This window comes from Dunckerocampus dactyliophorus, chromosome 5 (assembly GCF_027744805.1).
Source record: "Dunckerocampus dactyliophorus isolate RoL2022-P2 chromosome 5, RoL_Ddac_1.1, whole genome shotgun sequence".
In the NCBI taxonomy this organism is placed as follows: domain Eukaryota; kingdom Metazoa; phylum Chordata; class Actinopteri; order Syngnathiformes; family Syngnathidae; genus Dunckerocampus; species Dunckerocampus dactyliophorus.
In genome coordinates this window covers 13,348,825-13,370,840 of record NC_072823.1, presented here as the reverse complement: position 1 = coordinate 13,370,840, position 22,016 = coordinate 13,348,825, and the positions used below count along the sequence as shown (strand labels likewise).

The 22,016-nt window shown below is 41.6% G+C and overlaps 1 protein-coding gene across 2 annotated transcripts; it reads right to left on the bottom strand.

Annotated features, from left to right (window-relative positions):
- Positions 1 to 1,769: 1,769 nt before the first annotated feature.
- Positions 1,770 to 18,968, bottom strand: LOC129181770 (DNA-binding protein RFX7). 2 transcript variants are annotated; one of them, XM_054777369.1, is made up of 10 exons: positions 18,554 to 18,968; positions 13,799 to 13,832; positions 10,622 to 10,706; positions 10,177 to 10,264; positions 9,965 to 10,087; positions 9,653 to 9,769; positions 8,756 to 8,840; positions 8,458 to 8,668; positions 7,706 to 8,001; positions 1,770 to 7,616 (listed from the first exon to the last, which is right to left on the bottom strand). In XM_054777369.1, the coding sequence occupies exons 1-10, from the start codon at positions 18,679 to 18,681 to the stop codon at positions 4,329 to 4,331; spliced, it is 4,455 nt and encodes a 1,484-aa protein (XP_054633344.1). In that variant the 5' UTR covers positions 18,682 to 18,968; the 3' UTR covers positions 1,770 to 4,328. The 2 variants fall into 2 exon arrangements, with proteins under 2 accessions (XP_054633344.1, XP_054633345.1); XM_054777370.1 differs by having other exon boundaries at positions 10,177 to 10,216.
- Between the last annotated feature and the right edge of the window lie 3,048 nt (positions 18,969 to 22,016).

Here is a 22,016-nt window from a genome sequence, read left to right as displayed (position 1 = left end):
CACTCATTACTGAGTCTTTTTTTGAACATTTTATTTCTATTTTAGGAGGATTAGGGGGATTTTAGGGTTTTTGAGCTATGGTCTTAAACTTTTGATCAGCTGATTTTAAGTTCTTCTTAGAACCTCCTTAAGATCTAACAGTGCAAAATGTAAATTCGTGCAATTTTTCAACTAGTCTTAAAATTTTGATCAGTAGTGTATATACAGTACATGCAGTATGTACAGTATGTATAAATCATATATAATTCTATATAATTCTATTTATATTTCAAACTATATAAAAAACATTATTTATATATACGTATATACAGTGTGTATATATATATATAAATATATATATATAAATATATATATATATATATATATACCTTATATATATTTATCTTTAAAAACATTTTTATTCATTAATATAACTTAACATTAAAAATAAAAATATTATTATTGACAATACAAATACAAATACTACTACAACTAATATAATAATATTATTATCTTACTGTAAAAAAACCCATACATCTCATGCTTGTGAGTGTTTAAATGGCTTGTTTGCAACCATCCATCCATCTTCTATGCCGCCTATCCTCACTAGGGTCGCGGGGATATGCTGGGGTCTATCCCTTCGAGCGAGAGGAGGGGTACACCCTGGACTGGTCGCCAGCCAGTGGCAGGGCACATACAGACAAACAACCATTCACACTCACATTCATACCTATGGACAATTTAGAGTCACCTATTAACCTAAAATGCATGTTATTGTACCCCGCCTGTCGCCCGAAGTCAGCTGGGATAGGCTCCAGCATGCCCCCGCGACCCTAATGAGGAGAAGCGGTAGAGAATAGATGGATGGATGTATGGAATGTGGGAGGAAGCCAGAGTACCCGAAGTTAATCCACACACGGGCATGCAAACTCCACACAGAGTTGCCCAGAACTCAGATCTTCCAAATGTCCTGACTGTGTGGCCAACATGCTAACCGCTCGGGTACTGTGCGGCACTTCCAACGATAACACATAAAAATCATAAAAGCATTGTAAAAAAAGTATTGTTTCTTTGGACTCCAACTCACAAATCTTTGGAGATGATTTTAGTTATTAAAAATCATAGTAAAGTAATTGTGCTTCATAGTTAAATGAACAAAGCATAAAGTATGTATTAGTGACCTGGCTTTCCATGTCCTCAGGCTATTGATTATTATAGCAAATGTGACACTCATATGTATACAATATATAGAATTTGTCCACTCATGCTACCAAATGTTGTGGTGTGGGGGTGGAAGTCAGTGCTCCGCTTCACATAATTAAGGTCGAGCTACTTGGCCCTCCGTAATCAATATGGGTTAAGGTCATTAACATGTTATGAATATCACCAGAGCCTGGGAAAGCAGAGGAGAGGAGCAATGGGCTGAACTCTGATTGGTCGAATTTTGTTTCCAGGAGGGGCCTGCGCCCAGTTGACCTTAGAACTGATGGCCTTTAACCTTGTGCCAAGAGGCGGATGAAAAGGTTTTACTTTTACAAAGGGTGGATTGTTAAATTTATTTTACAAACATTAGATCCAAAAGTATAACTGTATCAGGAATTGTGCCTTCATGTTTATTATTGTTGGTGTGCAAGTACACTCATACTGAGAGCTGTTGGGTTTTTTAACCTGTCCTGTTCAGCAGCTTAAACATGATATATGAGTGAACTGTGTGATTGTTTTGCCAGAAGAGTTTTGCTTTACAACAGGTGAGTACTGAGAGCTGTTTATACATTTTTAGATATGTCAGTTTTATTACATCCCTTATATGGATCTCATTGAAATGTGCAATACGAAGACGTCTTAAAACACCTAAGTGCATTCTTTAAAAAAAGTTTATTGGCTTTTAAAACCACTTTAAAAATCTCACCAGTGAGTACTTTCCATTGAAAAAAAAGAAACAACGCGTTTGCAATATTAACAAGCTATTGTACAATAAGCAGTACACCAGACAACATCACAGAGGAGGGTATTTTTTTTCTTCTACTTGTATAAATGAATAAAATAGTCAAACAGAGTTGGTTCTGGGTCAGTTGAAGGTGAAATTACTGCTTGATGGAGCTCAAAAGAGGTGCATTTCCTTCATTAGAATTCAAATATCAGTGCCTTTATGACAAAAACACAAGAAAAAAGTATTTCACGAACTGCGACATATGTAAAATCAACAGTAAAACAGTCATCAACATAAAACAAGAGAGCAATGTTAACTTAGTAAACGACAGAAGTAGCTGACAAAACTGGCACTGCCCGTCTGGTTAACAGAACCTGCCCACATCACAGCAGACAGTGGTCACCGAGAATATATAAAGTACAACAGGAGACATCACACATGCGCGCGTACAATCATTTATCAACACAAGGGGCATGTAGGTTTTTAAAGGTTACACTTGAACTTTTATCCCCCTTCAATGCTTCATATTCTCATGTATGAGAACGTGTAAGAAATGTGTATCTCACTGAGATTAATGCACATTTTGCTACAAGACAATTGGTCATTTTCGGACCCTTAATTTCCTTACTCACCTTGTCATAAAAAAATCTTTTTTTTTTTATGTTGCGGGCGTCCATCATTACATTTGTCCAATAAGACATGGCAAAGGCTTGTGTCGTAAAAATTTAGTGCAATAATGTTGAACCTCCAGAGTTTGTTGAGCAATTTTTTTTTTTTTAAATCCAGTGTCTGCTGAAAGGCTTTGTCACAAAAACATATTTGCAACCAGCTAACAGTATCACAATGTATTTTTTTTGTCCTGCTCAAAGCACGTACACCTTCTGCTTCTCGAAAATGTCAAATAAAATCAGCAAGCGAAGACCAGACAGAATTACTTTTACGACACGCTAAGCCAGAAATGTAACACACAACATACAGTATCTTGCCGACTATACATCTGTTAAGCTTTTTTTTTTGTTTGTCTCTTTTAAATGACACATACTTAGCTATAATAATGGCCATAATATAGTGTCCGTATACATCAAATCTCTATGTATCTATCCTATTTACAAATGGAGCTTTAATATGACTTGTACAACACTGATAATTGCCAAAAACTCAAGTAAGCCTCCTACTGTATCACATAATAGTGATGGTTTCAACATGCTTTTGAAGGTCCGTGGTTACCTACTGGACTGAGACCACTTCCCTAATATACATACTGTACATAGAATTTATGTAACTTAATCCTTTCTCCTTCGATGCAATAGAGAATCAATCCTCTTCCTTGTTGGAGGGACAATGTGTAATAATCTCATTTTTCTCAATATTTGGTATGGAAATAAGGCTGGATCGCACATTTCATTCAAGCTGACGTCAATGCACTCTGCCTGTTGCCGTTTATATCGCTAAGCCTTCTCCACACCACTGATTTTTATCCAAACATGCCATAAAAAAAAGCTCTCATGACGTAAAGCGTGCCTGCCATGGGCTCTGTTCTGTGAAATGATAGAATATCAAATTGCTGTAAATGCGGTAAAGTCACAAGCAGTGTAGTCACTAGCCTGTACAAAACAGATGCATTCTTGCTGCAACTGCCTTGATAGGACAAAGACGCTCTGGATGGTTGAATCTTAACATTTCGCTATATACAGTCTCTCTAGAGATGGTGTAAGGCCTTGGACTGAAGGAATAAGGCAGCCAGTTGTTGATTCCTTACAATGTTTAGTCCGACAAGTTGGCCTGAAATAATCCCCTCTCCTCCCTTTAAAAGACATACAACAGTACAAGTTTCAGGAAAAAAATGTTCAGGCGTCAATCAGTAGCGACTGATTTGTGATAAAAGTACAAAGAATACATCATAAATTCAGCACCTGGCAGCCCGAGTCGCTACCCTTTTTAATAATTTGATATGGCAGGCCAACGTCCAACAACCTACACTACCGCACTATCGTTATCTACATTTGGTTGAACTGCACACACAACAAAAATATTTTTTTTCCTATCGTGCAGAATCCACTCTACTTCTCACTTCCATTAAGTGTTTGTTCAATACAACCATTGCATTGTTGACTGTTTCTAACATGGAAGATTATGTTTCTCCTAATGCTCACACATCACTGTTCTTTGTAACCGCACGCTGACGGGGCAAATTCATTTCTGATTGCAGACGAGGGAGTTAAGTGGAAGTGACAGATGAGGAAAGAAGGTAACATCAGCAGGGGGAGATTTTCTGGTAAGCCTGGCACTTTTCAAAACAGAACAAATGGCAAAGTCCAGACAAATCCCAACAAACTGTGGTTCTTAAAACAGATATACTAGTTATGCACCAAACGAACAAACGACACAGAACAGAAGCGGTAGAGAATAAATGTTCAGGTCAGCCCAGCATCTCTACTGTAGTCGGCTGGTCTTTGCTCTCCAGCCAGTCAAAGCCAGAGTTCACAGTATCACTGCATATCTGCTGAAAAAGCGGGTCGTTCTTCAGTTCTTCCAGTGTTGAGTCTTCATATTGTTCCTGCTGCTGGTTGGGGTCAAACAGCAGATTTGGGTCCAATGTGTTAAGGTCAGTGATGCTACTGGACAGATCTGTGGTCAGTCGGATGTCGTTTGAAAAGTCGGATGCCACAGCATTGAGTTCTGAGGCGACCTGGCCCACCAGTTGAGAGCTGGGGTTGAGGGTGTCATCCCCCAGCAAGTCCTTGACAGTGTTGTTGAAATCCAGCTGCTGCTGCTCGTCCTCCGCTTCCTGCTGATGTGTGCTCTGGAGGAGGAGTGGCGGCTGTGTCTGCACGGGAATCTCCTGGAGCTGCTGCTGTTGCTGGTCTGGTTCACCGACGCCCTCTTGTGCTTGGCTGGCCCCAGTGGAGAAGCTGACTTGATCCCCACTGGCGTTGGCGAGGTAGCCGTGCTGCTGCAGGTCAAAGGCAGGCGGGCTGGAGTTGACCGGCAGTGGGGTCTCATGCGGCGTTCCCACGGTGAAGGCCGGAGTTGTCTCCAGGATCTGTGTAAGGTTCATGCGGGCCGTGTAGTTAGAGGGAAGGTTGTTTATCCCCAGGCCTCGGACAGAATCGTCCCCGTCCGCCTCCATCTTGCTGAGAAGGACGCTGGTGATTTTTGTGGTGTTACTCGCGCCCTGCACGGGCAGCATCTCACTCTGCATCATGATGTTCAGAGGCACAGACTGGCTGCGTTGGACCATGCTGTGAACGGTGCTGACCGTCTGGCTGTTGGACAGGATGCTGAGCACTTCGGAGGTGATGGGCGAGTTAAAGGGCGAGACGACCGCTTGTGTGGTGGTGGAGGTATTAGTGGTGGTGGTCTGAGGGCCGGTGTTCCCGCTGAAGTTCCTCTGGCGGACAGCGGGGCTGACACTACGGCAACGGAACGTACTAGATGCCAAGGACGTTGATGCCTTGTTGTCTAATGGTGCCGGCACAGCGAAGCTCTCCTGTTTGGTGGGAGTGGTCACACCAGCTACCTGCTGCTGCACAGGGGAGATGGGCGTCAAACGGCCAAAATGTGCTGAATCTGGCCTCGACTGGGGTTGAAATGACTGGCCAGGAATTGCAAACGCATGTGGTTTACGAAACTGGTCGTCAACCAGATCTTGGTAGCTGGGCAGGATACCAATGCTATGGTTCGGTAACGGACCTCCTGAATTGCTGTTGTAGCGGTTGTTGATCCACTCCAGTTTGGCCTTGTCGGGGTGAGTTGCCATGGGCCTTTGCATGGGCTTGACAGGGCTGCTGGAGACAATACTGGCGTCATGGTAACCGGTGATGCTGGAGTTGATGGGAGTGAACGCGAAAGGGTTTCTGCACTCTACCGGGCTCGGGGGCACGCTGCTGCTGCAGTTGGAAAGAGGGGTACTGATGGGCGTGTGGCGACCCAGTGCGCTGTCTACAGGAGTGATGGGAGCCAAGCGGGAGCAGGGGCTCTCTCTTGTTAGGCTGTTGCCAAGGGTCATCTCAGAGGTAGGAGTGGGCGTGGGGGTTGGCGTGGGAGTTGGCGTGGGAGTTTGGACCGGAGTGGTGCTGCTGTGGGCAGAGTGGTAGAAAGAAGTGCCGGCTTGGTGAGTGTTGAGCACGGACCCCTGGTTGCCGGCTGGCTGGCCTTGAAGGGAAGCATCAACACAACTGCCAAATAAACCCTTCAGCTTCATCTGCTCCTCCATCTGGACAAGCTCCTCCACGATGCTGTCCTGCGTCATGTCATCATCATTGAAGGGGAAGTAATCCATGCTAGGCTGAGAACCAGCAAATTCAACCATCTCCTGTGCAAGAGCCAGTTGTCCCGGGGTGTCAGGGGGTTGGGCTATAATAGAAATCTGGTCTGTGGTAGCTTGCTTGTGTTCTGCTGGTATCTGCTGAGCGAATGCCTGCTTGCGAAGCTCATCAAGCTGACCCTCCTCCCATATTGTGCTCTTTAGTTCACTTATCACAGAGGCATCGTGTGCTCCTGAGTTGGCACGTGTGCCGGTGGTGATCTGCTGCAACAAGGACTGGTCCGACGTTCCAGCCCCTCCGCTGCTGGTGTCGGCGCTGAGGGAGCGATCTTCCCGTTTCACCAACAAGGCCTGCGGTTTGACAACAGTCAGGGTGCCCTCTGTGTGTGTGATGGGTGAGTCGGAGAGTGCCAGAATCTGTGTGGGGCCGACAGAGGTGTGTTTCACAGTCACTTTGCACGGTGCGCTTTCAGGTCTGGCCGGGGTTCCTGGTCGTGGGATCCTCTTTACTGCAGCGCTAAGTCCAGGTTTGGGATTGTCAGATGCAGCCACTGACTGCTGAGATATAAAAACTCTCTTCACAGGGATAATATGGGACTCTGCGGTAGGGCCTGTGCGCTTCCTGGGACTCTTGGCATCTGGACAAGGGTCTTTTAAAGTTGGAATAGTGATAGATGCCATGTTGCCATTGGAGTTGTGATTATCAACAGTCAAATAAAAGGTGCTGTCATGGCAGTTACTGTTATTGCTGTCTTGAATCCCAGCTACAGTTACTGAGGTGGGAGGGGATGCGGAGTCACTCTTTAACCTTGAGAGCTTATCAGGTCCTGGTGAACACTTAACGGAGAAGCTGGGCTCACTGGCAGCACGGAACTTTGCCACTCTCTCCTCAGGGGACCCAGTACCGGTCTTCTCCACACCAGTGGTGGCGCTGTTGTCATTGTTGTCAGACGCTCCCTTGATGTCATTGGAGGGGTTCAAACTGGAGGCGCTGGGTCTAACTGTAGTAGTCACACTCGCACCAAGTGACTGCTGGGACTCATCTAAGGCGGACAGGGTGCCCATTCCGGCAGAGGCGGGGCGCACAGCGGTACTGCTGCTGTTACTACTGCTGCTGCTGGGAGCCAAGGCAATGGCCATCTTGACCACATTGACCGAGCTGACGTGGGGAGTGGGCATCACAGTTTTTATGGGGCTGTTGGTGATGAGCAAAGTGGGAGGGGAACGAAGTGTGATGGCACTGGTGGCGGAGGGCTTTGGCAGGATTTGAGCGTACCTGGTACCATGCCGTGCTCCCACAGGACTAGCTGGGACATTCTGTGGGGTTTTGGGAGACTGCTTAAGTGACTGCGCGACCACTTGGAAGTTGACAGGCAACACTTTCCCCTCGGTTGTCCCGACAGGGCTCGGAGAGGTCATTAGCTGCCTGCTTCTCTGTACCTGGGTGAACAGCAATGACATCAAAATACTCTGAGCCACATTCATGTGCAGAAAAGGAATGGGTATGCGTTATTCTCAATGCTACATACCGTGACTGGGCTGGGAACAGCTGCTACTACGATGCCTATAGTGGGCTGAGGGGACAACAGAGCAGGGCTGCCGCAGGGGATGGTTGGGCCAGGGGTGCTGGCCTCTGTTCGTTTGACTTGGGCCTCGCTGGGTAAAGGAGAGTGGAGCTTCTGCTCTTGCTGCTTCTTCTGGATCTTCCGCTGCAGCTGCTGCTTTGCATCGACAGAGGGGGAGGGCAGGGTCTTCACCTGGGGTTGGAAGGAGTTTGCCTCGGCTGTGGGCACAAATGCTGAGGCAGGAGTTGGTGTCTTCATGCCTGGGAAAGAAAGGGAACATTGAAAGAATGAATGGCTAACAAAGTAGGTTTTCATAGCAATGTCTGAATTGAAATAAAATACAGTGAGATACAGTTGAAATGATTCAATCCCCGTTCTTGTAAATCACATTCATTTTCAAAAATGTCAAAATTTGTGGGTGATACATGTACTGTTACTGTTGTAATGTTCTGTTACTGCCATCTACAGCTCAAGTCAAACAGTTAACTGTCGTTTGACTGAATCTGTGAGAAAAATTTTATAAAAACTGAAGAAATAAGTTTTGTTGAGCTCTCAAGTACTGTTACAAACACACACCCAGATCCAAATACAACTCTGTGGGATCAAAATATATGTTTTTAAGGATACTATGGTCGTGCGGAAATGACACTAGACTAGAGTTTTCACCTTCCTTATTCACCCTATTCATTCTCACCAGCAGCTGTGATCATCTTTACCTGTCGTGGGTGTTCCTGTCATAACAGTGAGTGCAGCCATGGACTTGGTACCGATGTAGTGGCTGTTCAGCAGGAAGCGCGCCAGATCCTCTACGTTGTCAAACTGACGACTCAGGACCTTTTGAGCCCATTCGCACACCAGGCCGCAGGCTGCAGACCTCATTTCATCCTCAGCGCTTGGGGACTGGCCGGCCGGCTCCATCAATTCACACTGAGACAGGAAGACGGCAGAGAGCAAGTTAGTGACAAGGTATGCATTATTGTGCTAAGTTTTGCACTTCATACAGCAAGAACGTACCCCATCGCCTGATTTCTGCAGATCCAGGTTAGGTAATGATGGCATGTGAACAAAAGCTTTCTTCCTTAGCCCGCTATAACAATATGTAGGAATGAGTTAAGGCTTGTAAAACATTTCCTGTGAGCAAACAAAGAGCTAAAATACAGTGTCAGGCTTTGAATCCTGTTACATCCTTTTGTGAAATAGCCTCTCTACTCAATTCTCTTTTTTTTGTCTTCTTACTTCAAGCATGCTCTGACCTACAAAGAAAATGAAGCAAAAATAACCTGGTTAAAATAGTAAGCCGTTTAATACCGCAATAAAACAAACCAATGTTTTACTTTTTTCAAGCTGCACCGCAATTATTTATTACAAATTTATTTATTTATTTAAAATTTATTACAATTTCTTCTTTCTACAATTTCTACTTTTTTATTTTTGGGTTTTTACTATTGGCTTTATTTTAGTTCAGAAGGAGCCTTTTGGAACGAATATGTTTAATTAAAAAAAAAACTCATTTGGTACAAACGCTACTGCACAATATAAATGCATGAGGTGAAACATAATTCAGAAAAGAAGGCATGACGTGTAGCACCTTAAAATTGTGTTTTTGTGCAAGACACAATGCAGAATACTTGACAAACATTAAGTCGTTAGCGCCCTCTGGTGGAAATACTACGTAATTATAATAATTGTTTATTTGAGCACAGCACCACTCTTTGTTACTCATCACTTCAAACCAAATATTGTTTGAATTCATAACTGAAACATATTTGATTTATTCGGTAAGTGATTCATCCTGCACTTATTCATCAACAGTCATTCATTTGGAGACTCAATAGTTATATTCCTGGTTATTGTTGATACTATGTTAATGGAATAAATAGATTAGTGCTTGAAACTTCTTTGAAAGGATATTTGGATTTTCCTCTCATCCCAAGTCGACGTGCCTTCATGTTGGGAAAGACATTTTTCATGATCTTCCCAAAGTCTGCTGCACTCAGTGGATTGTAACCGAGATTGTCACAATAGCTCCTACAAAAGAGCAGAACACCCCATTAGACAATGTTGAACACAAGTACAATTTACTAGGCCTTACAACTGATGTAAATAAAAAATATAAAAAGGATAATGGTCTAAAATAGCAGTTTTCTTGAATTTGCCAACAAAATGGAAAGCAAAATAAGTAAAATGACATCAAACAGTACCCAAAAAGAAATCCATACTCACTTGTATTCATCGTAGACCTCCTGTTTAGGGAGTGACGTCTCCGGGTGCTCCTCTAGGTGATTCCGTATCCAATTGAACGCATACATCTGTTGAGTGCGACTCGATGACATGGAAGTCTGATCGCTGTCGTGGTGCAAGAGGAGAAAGCAAAGTGTGAGGCGGTGTCCTCCACGGGGACGCATCATTTCTTGTTAAGACAGAAACTTGAATACCATAATCCAGGAGTGGAGGACCCCCTCTCATTCTCAGTCCAATTGGGCACAATTTGGGGGTTGGGGTGATGAATAGATATGGGGAAACAAATGAAACACAGACAGCTAGGTATAGCAAAAATCTACATATAATCAATGTTTTGCGTCATAATGATAGTCAGTAACACAGCTGGCATGAACGCGTGATCACCCCCAACAATATCACAAAGCAGATCAAACCAAAAAAATTGAATTGAGATTTTGCCTTTGAGAATTTTACAGACTTAGAGTGTCTGTGATGTAGCAGAGGATCGTTTTGTTGACAAGGAATGAGACAACCGTGCCAAAAATGCAATGAGCAAAGCAGTCATGTGCGAGACAAGGATGATCAGCAAGAAAAATGGAAGCCTTGACTCAAGTGTGTGTGTTTGTGTGTGTGCGTGTGGAACAGAAGTAGTTGGGTACCTTTTATCATTGCCACTGCTGGGACCCGAAGGCAACTTAAGGTAGAGGTAGAGCTTTTCGATGTCTGTAAACTTCTCAACATCTTGCTGCAAAAACAAAAAGGTGACAAGATGGTAAGAACGTTGGCTTCTAAGTACCGTAATTTCCGGTGTATAAGCAGCTACTTTTTTCTTAAACTTTGAACCCTGCGGCATACACCAGCGGTGTGGCTAATTTATGGCCATGTTCTAAACTTGTGACAACTCCTTTACTTTAGAACTACTACTAATCATTTAAATACTGTGCCACTCCGGGGGGAGTCAGTGAGGAAACGGAAATGGAAACTCTTCGTTTGGCAGGAGCCAATCATGAGCTATCAGTGAACTCACAACGACCTTGTCAATCTATTGGAAATCACAGGTCATAACTCAAAATAACAGTCTGACTCACGGTGTCATCTGATAAAGAAAGCTAAACTTATCACACAGCAACTTAACACTCAAAAAGGTAGTAGAAATATAAAACACACGTACCAATACTAGTTTAAAATACAAAAATATATATATCACTTAATTTTTTCGCATAATGCATTTTGGTCCCAGCAAAGCATTTCATTGGTTATGCGGGGGTGCTGCAATGTAGTCTGTAATGACAGAGCCAGCATTGCAGCGCCTCAGCAGCCATAACCAATGAAATGCTTTGCTAGGACGAAATGCATTATGGGAAAATGTTACAATACTTGTGTTTTTTATTTTATTTTAAACTCATATTGGTACTTGTATTGTATATTTCTTAACTACCTTTTGAGTGTTAAGTTGCTGTGTGATGACTTTAGCCTTCTATCTAAGATGACGTAGTGAGTGACACTGTTATACTGAGCAATGACCTCCTGCCATTTCCAGTAGGTTTTCATTGCTCAAGATTGGCTCCTGTCAAATAAATGCTCATGGACTCGTGCGTGGCACAATATGACGTGGACATGTGCGGCTTGTAGTCCGGTGCGGCTTACACATGTACAAATCTGCTTTCCTCTCTAAATTCAGTGGGTGCGGCTTAAACACCGGTGTGTCTTATACGCCGCAAATTACGGCAAATCTATAGATTTGTACTTCATGACATATACTTTTTGTCTGTGCAGGGGATCCTGTAAGTTGAATGCCCCTGAAGTTTTTTGGGGAAAAAAAATTGTCTCTGAAATAGCACAAAAACCTACGGTCTGAAGCACTGCCGTCCATGATGTCATGTAAGACCTCATCATATCTCACCAGATTTCAGCTCAGTTAGCATCTAAACCAGCCATTGTCAAAGTACGGACTCTGGTTAGTATCCATATTTAGTGTTGTACAATCTTTTTGGACATTTAATATACTAACATACTACTATTCAAATTTTTATTGGCTACAATGTTTGGGTCCATTTTAAGCACAAATGCATTCGGTTACCTATATTTTAAGACATCACTTTACACTGAGACAATGCAATAAAATAATGAAATAATATATATGTCTATATTACCTATATATATATTTTTTTTTACATTTTATATGCATTAAAACAAAACATAATTATGTACTAGTTATCAGCTCTATTTATGGGCGTATTAAAGAGGATGTAGGTTCAAAATACATCAAAAGTAAGACACAGCTCTCTTCACATCAACTCCACCTCAAATTGATTTCTACGTTTATTTTTTATTTTAAGTTTATTTATTATTTTGGAAACCTCTGCGTCTCTGTGCAAGAGAAACATTTTTTTAATGTGCTGTGTCATCACATTTTGCATCAATATTTGTCACGCATGAAGGATGGCGAAGGTTTTCTTTTTGAAATGAGGTTTAAACGAAAATAAACCCTCTTGAGCACAATTTGCGCTGTCTGTGTGCCTAACGAGGACTCATCCTGCCAACCTGAATCTGTCAAGCATCCGACACACTTGCTGATTTTCTCAAAAAAAAAAAAACACAAAAATACATCTTAAGTAGCTTTGATATGACAGTGTGTGTGTGTGTGTGTGTGTGTGTGTGTGTGTGTGTGTGTGTGTGTGTGTGTGTGTGTGTGTGCGCATGAGGCGCTCATCTAAATTCCCAACAAACTGCAAACTGCACCAAGCTAATTCACGCATGGCATTTACAGTAAATATTGTAAGATCGAGTCTTTAATATACTGTGTATTTTAGTTTATACAATGTGTCTGTCGCCCAAAGTCAGCTGGGATAGGCTCCAGCATACCCACGTGACCCTAATGAGGATTAAGCAGCATATAAATGAATGAATATCTATTTTTACAACATATTTGCACATTGGCTTGAGTAGTTTGTCAACTGACGGTGTATCTTTGTTAGAAAAATGTAAACACATACACTTGAACATGTTAACTTGAAAGCACCTATGGTCTTATCATTCACTATTGGACCAAAAAGTCTTATAAGACCTGCGTCAGTGAGCAGCAAAGGATTAACTCTCAGCATGTTTTTTTTTTTTTTTTTTGGCTTTTTAAGAACGTTTATTCTAAGGAGTATGTGAAGTAAGCGGACTCCCATGTGAAGCAATAAGATGTGGTATTGTAAATGTATTATATTTTCTAAGTTTGATATGTTTACACTTGGTAGGACAGTTTTGAAAACACTGCATGTACAGTTATAACGGTTTTATGATGACCCAAGAACAGATTATTTCTACTGCCATTATTTTCTTTGAACTGTTTATATAAGGGGGTTTCGAAGCGTGAGGTGGGCGTCCCCCGACAGGCACCAAAAGACTTCTGGGAGGTTCAGCAGCTTGAGAAAAATCAAGAAAAACCTATTTTCAAACCTGCAAAGCTAACTTCAGTTAAGTTTAATAAAAAATAATAATAATAAATACATATATAAATATATAATATAGAAATACATATTTTATTTTTAAAAAAATTAAAATATTTAATCAAAATAAAAGGGTTAATTTTCAAAAAATGTGTTCCTACAGCGAGGAGGGTTGAGCAGAAAAAAACAACACAAAATATGCTTCAGAAAAATCTGTTTTTCAGAGAGTAGGAGGCCCTAAACATATTATATTCTGTGGGGGAGCTCTCACTGTGCCACACTTTGAAAAGCCCTGTAAAGCTGGAATGACATCTGAACAAATCAGAGGTGGAGCAATTTCAGAGGTTCCACTGTATAAAGCATTATGCAAGGAAACAAGCATGTAACAAATGATACTCACCAATATGCTGTCCACTTTTGATTGTACAGATTTGCTGCAGCATAAAAGAGAGCAAAATGCATATTAGTTATATATGGCATTGCAGCAAATGTGCATTCAGACATTATTTCACTCGGAAGTCCGCTGTATCTGGTTTTGTTCATGTGAAACTCATGTAACATTCCTGTCACATACAAACATTATTATAAACGTGATAAGTGAATTTCCACGAAGGAGGATTCCTTATTTATAAATCAAATATTTTCGTAGTGCGGGCATAGAAAACCTTCTCAACACGGTTTGTCACATTAGAGCCCCCTAGAAATGAAATAACACCCCTACAATCACCTTTACATTCATATTACCTAATATAGTAAATATAATCAGAGAAAATAAGCCATTCAAGACATAAATAAGACTTGTGCTCAGGGACGGAAGTGACGTTGGGTTGCTAGAATTTGCATTTTGCACATTTGGATCTTAATGAGGTTTTAAGTAGAGCTACAATATGCAAAAACAAGAAGGGGGAGTGAGACAAAAAAAATTGTAAATGTGGTCCTCAGTTCAGTGTTCCATATTGCGTGTAACGTTTTGTGGTTACGAAGGTACACTAAGTCCCCAACTTACGAACATCCGACTAGCAAACATTCAGAGATACGAACGAAGCCGACTGGTGTATATTTTCATGTATTTTGCCTTTTGTAACTGCATATTTATACTGCTCCATGCTTGACCAGTAAAGGGCACTGTGACGCTGCTAATGGGACCAACAGAGAGGCAGGCTGTGGGGAGAGAGTGTAAAGGAGAAATGGAAAGCTAAATTGTAGCTGTATGATACAACTCGGACACAGCGTGTGATTAAAGCAGGGGTCACCAACGTAGTGCCCGCGGGCACCAGGTAGCCCCCACAACAACATGAGTTGCCCGCAAGCCTGCTTTTCATTCAGGTTTTCAGTTAATAATGAAAGAACAGTAGAAAGAAAAGCGTTCTGAAATACAAAATGTGAGTTGTGGACACCAGCATTTTGTTAATGTTCTGGTAAAAACAAGCATATTTGCTTTGTTTGGGTTTAAAATAAGCTCTGAAAATAAATGTTACAAAAATGAGTAGCTCTTGGCCATTTTCATTTTGTAAAAGTAGCTCTCACAAGGAAAAACGTTGGTGACCCCTGGATTAAAGTTTATGAAGAGTTAATAGGCCTGCTTAATTCTACACCACCCACAGAACACTACCTCTTTTAGCAGAGTCTAACGACGACGACGATTTGTCCTTTTTTTTCAATATCTCCTCCTCCACCACTACCAATGACGTATGCTCGACCACTCCTCTTCAAAGGTAAATAACATTTATCATTACGTATTATTATATCATTTTTATTATTGTTTTTTTCATTAATTATCCTCGTTTACTATTACTACTACATCCAAACTCATATTTACATATATACACATATACTGTATATGTATACACGTACATGTAGTACCTATATCATTGGTAATATTACCTTTTCCCCTACTTAAGAACAATTTGACTTAAGAACGGTCGTCTGGAACCAATTGTGTTCGTTAGTTGGGGACTTAGTGTATTCCCATGAATTCATTAAAAACTTAATTTTGGTCTGCAAACACAAGACTCCCTAGAGAACTAGCACGCAGTGGAAGAAAACAATGTCTGTGGCTCACACACCTTCCGAGCGTAAAGCATGCTCTTCTGATGGTAGTGCGCTGAAGTAAAGTACAGCCATCACCATGGAAGTGAAAATGAACATCATAAAAAGGAGAAACTCACACCAATATTGGCCGCACTTTTGATATCAACATTCGACTATTTCTGCCATCATTAAGGATGACGATCCTATTATAACGACTACCTGAGTGTTGCAAGGATGACGAGGAGGTAGTCGATTAAGAATCGACAAGCTACTGTCGGCTGCAATCATGCCAAAACAGCATCAGCAAACTGAACTGTCAAAACTGTAGGAACAGAAACCCCTTTTTTCAACCCGGGGACCACCTGTATTATTATTATTATCAAAGATGCGCCGATTGATCGGCCACAGATGAGTATCGGCTGATTTCCGTGAAAAAGCATGTTTTCGGCATATGCTGATAACTGCCTTTCAACGCCGATCACAAAAGTTGATCACCTCCGGCTCCGACTATTGCAGCCTACAGCCTGTCATGATCAGCCCCCGCCCACTTTCCTTCACACTGTGCAGGCAAACCCAAAACAAACATGTCCGCCATGTGGAACTTACTGGCAGTTTGTGAGAGTCATGTAAATTTTGCACCCTGCAAAACATGCCACGACAAATGTCTCACCAAGGTAGCATTTTATAAAGCTTTAATTTAATACAGCATTTGAAGAACAAACACTTGACGGAGTATGGTGAGTTTTCGCGGCTCACGTTGTGACCATCAGTCAAACGGCAGCTAACGTAGCGAAACTGTTGAACACTCACCCATTTGCATGTGACAGTCAAAGTCAAAAACAAATAACCCGAAAAATAATTTAATTCATCGGACTACATGGCCAGCCTCTTTCAGCGGGTTTGCCGACTGCTCTCTCACTTGGAGCCCCGCTCCGTGCTAATGTCCTGCTAGAACGCCATCAGACTTTGCAGGGCACAGGAATGCATTTTTCATCTAACTGCGCACGTGCGACCAGATAAAAGTACGCCCGTTGACAAGAGACCAACTTTGTCCCATTTTACTGTGAGAATGAAAAATAGTCTGTAAAATGTGTAGTCAATTGACGACAACTCGCCACAGTGTAAGCCCATCGATGCCAGCGCGCGTGATTGCTCACGTGCTAACTTACTTTTTTAAAATATCACTTAACAACCTTGCTCTCTCCGCTCTGATTTGAATAGCTGACCCAAGAATATTTGCTTCAATTCTTAGTATTTTTAGAACACTTCAAATCAGACAAGATGCCTGTATTTATTGACAAATGAGCACAAAATAGCATAAAGATAACAAGCACACGGTGTGAGTGGAGATGTGCTTTGTAAATAAAGTACAATGTCAAGGTTGGCAGTCACAAAACACAAATAGCTCACCTCTACTTTATTTTTGTCAAAGTAGCTTTAATAGTGCTGAAGGCTGGATATACCTGTGCAATCATAAACCTGCACAGTTTATATTATTTTATACTGTCCTGTTTAAGCAGGACAGATTTCTGGAAGAAAGATATTAAAATTGTTATTTTATTCTGTTAATTGTGTTATTTTTAGCTAAACAATATATATTATTGAACAATTAATTTCCCACGTATTAGTATTGCTCTAAAACAGGCACCAAATTAAATTTAGGTTTCGGACATGTGGAAATGTGAATTGTAACATAAAGTATTATAATGTAACCTGCAATGAATGTTCAAATTAAATTAAAACCATACCAATTAAGTTGTTTTTTTTTTTAATAAATAAATAGTTCTTAATACAGTCTACAGTGGTTAATCCTGCAACTCATGTCAAAAGACCATAAATATTTTCTTATGTAATATATAATAATTATAATAAATAGGCAAAAAAAGCTTACAACATAAATCAAACAATCTTACTGATGTTATTGTGCATTTAATGTTTTTATTCGTTTGCATGCGTCAGCAAGTTTCACTTCCGTTTCCGGGTCATGTGATTGTTGTTAGCAACTGTTGCTCAGTATTTGTTGCTTGTTGATTAGTGGAGAGTAAAAGGTTTATACCTCTTACCCTCGGCTTCTGTCTCGTTTTGAATCACATCTTCACACTTGGTGACCCTTGGCGTGAGTAATATGTCGACCGACAACTATGGCAACAGCGGCCGTACAGGTGGAATGACGACTTCTGCCACCTAGCGCTACTGCACGTTCAAATAACGAGAAAATCTGTTGTAAATGGAGTAAATCTTCTAAATGTGCATCCCTTGGAAGGTATATTTCATGTGAGTACAATGTTCACTGAATAATGCTATATTAGTGTGTTATGTCATTTACTAGACGTTTTAAGATGCAACGTGTTTGTTTACACTACAAGCGATTAAACGATGACATTAGTGAATTGTTAGGTTATGATATTCACGTTAACATGTCGGAAATGTACTTAAATAGTGTTATGTGCTTTCACATTAGTTTGATAGCTGCAAAGCCATGTGAAGTACACACTAAATCGACATACTACAAAGCATTTACACAAAGTGGCCGCACTGGAACTCCACTTTCTCTCATACCATAGGACTGTATGACCTACTATTTTAGTGGTTTTGAAGCCGTGACTTTTTCATACCGTGGTATACCTGAAACAGATAACCGGCCCATGCATAGTTACAAGCAGGCCAGTTTAGCTTGAACACAACCAACCATACACGACAATGTATAGTCGGTAAAAGTATTACTATCTACTACACTCACTACCACATTGGATAGCACTTCAAATGCAGTATAGATGACAGTCAAGGCTATTAAATTGCTGATGTTTGGATGCAGATGTTGCACTATGCTGTGACACCTGTCATCAGCCCTACGGGTGGACTGTCATCGGCAACATGGCCTCCCGTGGCTCTATGCTAATGATGCAAGCTACTATTACTACTAAAGACCGCGATGCTAATGTTGTATTTACACGCAAAGAGCCAGCAGGCAGTGGAGCCTGCCTCTCTGTTGTCTCATTTCCGTGTCAACTAAATTTATTCACAGCCGCTTTGTGCTGCTCATCCACGGTTAGTAGATGCGCTAATGACGGCGCTAGCAACAAAAAGAACACTGCAGCTACGCTGGCTTCATTTCCATTCTTACCAAATTGAATTCTTGATTTTAAATTGCAACGCGTTCGCTTCAGGCCCCTGAAGTCCCGGCACCAGCGCTGGAAGAGAGCCGAGTCCCGAAGCAGGCTTCTGGTCAGCTTGTTGTTGATCATCAGCCATCACGGTTGGAGGGGTTGTGGTGGGGGAGCTTTAACAAGCAGGCCGCATCCCCGGCACAGCACAGCGCCGCAACCGCTGCTGGGGCGGCTCAGGCAGCTAGAATAGCCCGCCGCGGAGCATGGTGCCTACAAACACAGGGCTGTGACCACCAGCGGGCAAAGGAACAAGAAGTAAGGAATGAGGCCGGCCATGCACCAGGCATTTCGCAGAGGTCCCTCCGCTACCTCCAATAGCACGCCTGCAGCAGCCAGCGGCAGCCGAGGACGAGCTGCCTTGCCTTGCGTCAGGTTGCACACAAGAAGCGCGAACACCACCGGAAACACCCACCAAAATAAAAGGATATAAGCTAACTTGTTAGCTGACCAGCCAAAATGGTATTGTATCTCCTCTGGCCAACTTCCATCACAGTGTGAATATCACCACTATTTTGTGTAGTCTTATTAAATACAGTAGTTAGTTCATTTGATGACATCTAAACATAAATGGAATAGTGTTGGTAAATTCGGTTCATTTTATGGATTTACTTACTCTCATGATTAATTAATTCAACCAGCCGTGTCCAAAGTGCAGTCTGAGGGCCCATTTTTGGGCCACATTTAGTTTTTTCTTGGCCCTTTAAATGGAATTAATTCATTCTTAATGTTATATATAATATATCATACCTGCGCATCCTTCAATTTTTCTATATGCGACCCTCAGTGGAAAAAGTTTGAAAATGTTTAATAATAGGCAGATTGCCATCCATCCATCCATTTTCTATGCCGCTTATCCTCACAAGGGGCGCAGGTATGCTGGAGCCTATCCCAACTGACTTCGGGCGAGAGGCGGGGTACACCCTGGACTGGTCAATCGCAGGGCACATATGGACAAACAACCATTCACACTCACATTCATACCTATGGACAATTTAGAGTCACCAATTAACATGCATGTTTTTGGAATGTGGGAGGAAACCGGAGTACCCGGAGAAAACTACCATGCAAACTCCACACAGAGATGCCCAACGGAGATTCGAACCCAGATCTTCCCGATCTCCAGACTGTGTGGCCAACATGCTAACCACTAAGCGACCATGTGGCCCTAGACAGACTGCTTATAAGAAATAAAAATACAGGATTAAAAACTGACAGGAAAATTGCATTTTGAATGAATATATACAGCATACTGTATATAATACATTCATTGATTCAGAATAAATTGTATCAGACACTGTGGTAATTCTCAGCATTTTGATTTCGCTATATACCTTGTCAAAGCCATATGCTTTTACCGCTCCTTAAAGTGACTTATATTAGTTTCCTTATCCTAAAGTTAGAGTGGGTGATTTTGTAGAGCTGTTTGAGAAATGTCAAGTCAATCTGACTTATGGGGGTCAAACTTTGGAGTTCAATAACAGCGGCACCATGTGGTGTATGTGTCAGAAAAATAATAGCAGAGGCAACGCAGTAAGGTTGCATGTTTTGACAAATTTTCAATTTTGTATGCAGCAGTCAAAGGTGTAGAAGAGTTAGGTTTTACAAACACATACAGTCTCAATGGCGTGCCCTAATTTTTCACATTAGATATAAAGAGGCGCAACATACACTCAAGTGATGTATATCATGAGTCAAGGTAAGAATATTTCATTTATACATATATTCAAGCTTTTGTACATGTTGTTAAACATAGCAACATATTAGCAATTGCAAACTGGCAAATGCCTTTCTTTAAAAAATAAAAATAAAAACTCTTATTTTGAAAATCTGTCCTGGAATTCCCGATTTCGTACACCTGACGTTGTTGGTTGAGTGTAATTCCACTGTCAGTTGGTAGGGGCGCTGTGGTCAGGAAAGCTTTTGATCAGATAGTGACAAAAACGGGTAAACAGCCAGGATGAAATCACCCCAAGTAAGAAACAGAGAGCATACTTTTATTTTGAAACCCTCGTGTCCAGTATATTTGACCAGGAAAGCTGAACATGACTGGAGAGTCCACGCGCGCGCACACACACACACACACACACAATCGTCTTTGCACATTTGCACAATTCTATGTTGTTTTTCCTGCAATCACCAGTGTAGACACAGTTTAACGGGAAAAAACAACCCGAGAAGACAGACTAAAACAAGACGCATATAAATAATATAAATACCAAACATGAAGTCACCAAGTGAATAAACTACAGCCCTAAATACATTCTTTCATCATGGCTTATTTTATAGTGCCATCTGTTGATGGAAGGGGGTGATGTTACTTCGTTGCTCCTTACATGAAACATAATGCATGGCAGCACTCTGCTGGGAAGGTATGCAAGCAACAGTAACTCAGTAACTTGTAACTTCAAAATAACATGGAGGAATATAATACACAGACACATAACCATTCTACTTCTCGCTGTCTTTTGCGCATCCATTCAAGTGTGTTTTTTGTTGCAGTTTGCGTCCATGCTTGTCCCGTGTGTGCAGGATTTCAGCCCTCACATCGTCGAGCTAAAGAGGCCGAGGTCTGACATGTGTTTTGATGATCACTCATGTATGAATTACTGCATGACGGCAAAACAAGGCAACATGATGGCACTGCAGCGGGTGACACAGAGGGTGGGTTTTTGGGTTCAGGTTTGCATCTGCTCCTACTGCATGGGCCTAGCATCTAAAATTATGCATTATGTTAAACAATCACTTAGCAGAACATTAGGTACAGCTGCACAATCTAGTAAGATCGTCCAGTATGATCCAGTACAATAAGTGCATGCAAAATTCTGTCTTTAAAAGATAATGCTCCATTTTGACACTGTCAGAGAGAGTAGTCATTGAACAACATGTACGGTATATTATTGTGGTTGTAGCTTGCAGTGGTGTGATATTTATGCTCGCTCCATGAGAGCGCAGACTATAAAGTGATGATGCAGTGCAGCGACTTCAACAATACACGTCAAAACTGAGCATTATCTGTGCAAAGGCCAAATTTTATGAGACACAGCAAACGATGCGGCTCTTGTTTTGGATCCTATTAGACTGAGCGAGTATACTGAATGTTGGGGGTTTTGAAAAGACATTTCAAAATAAAAGTGCAGCGCAAGTGCTAAGTTGTTTGCATGTTTTCTTCAATTTGAATGAGAGAATGATATTCATTTACTCATTTTAAGTCAAAATGGAGCTTCTTATCACCTGATTTTACAGAACACAATATGAAGCAACAATTGGAGAGAAAATATAACATTCCGAGTAACTTCGTAATCACTTCTGAGCAAGTGTGTTTTGCCAATTGCGCCGGTTCTGATTTGCCTGTAGTAATAGTCACTGTTTTCTTACAAGTGTTGTTTGTAGTGATGATTTTATCGCAGCAATTGCAGTACG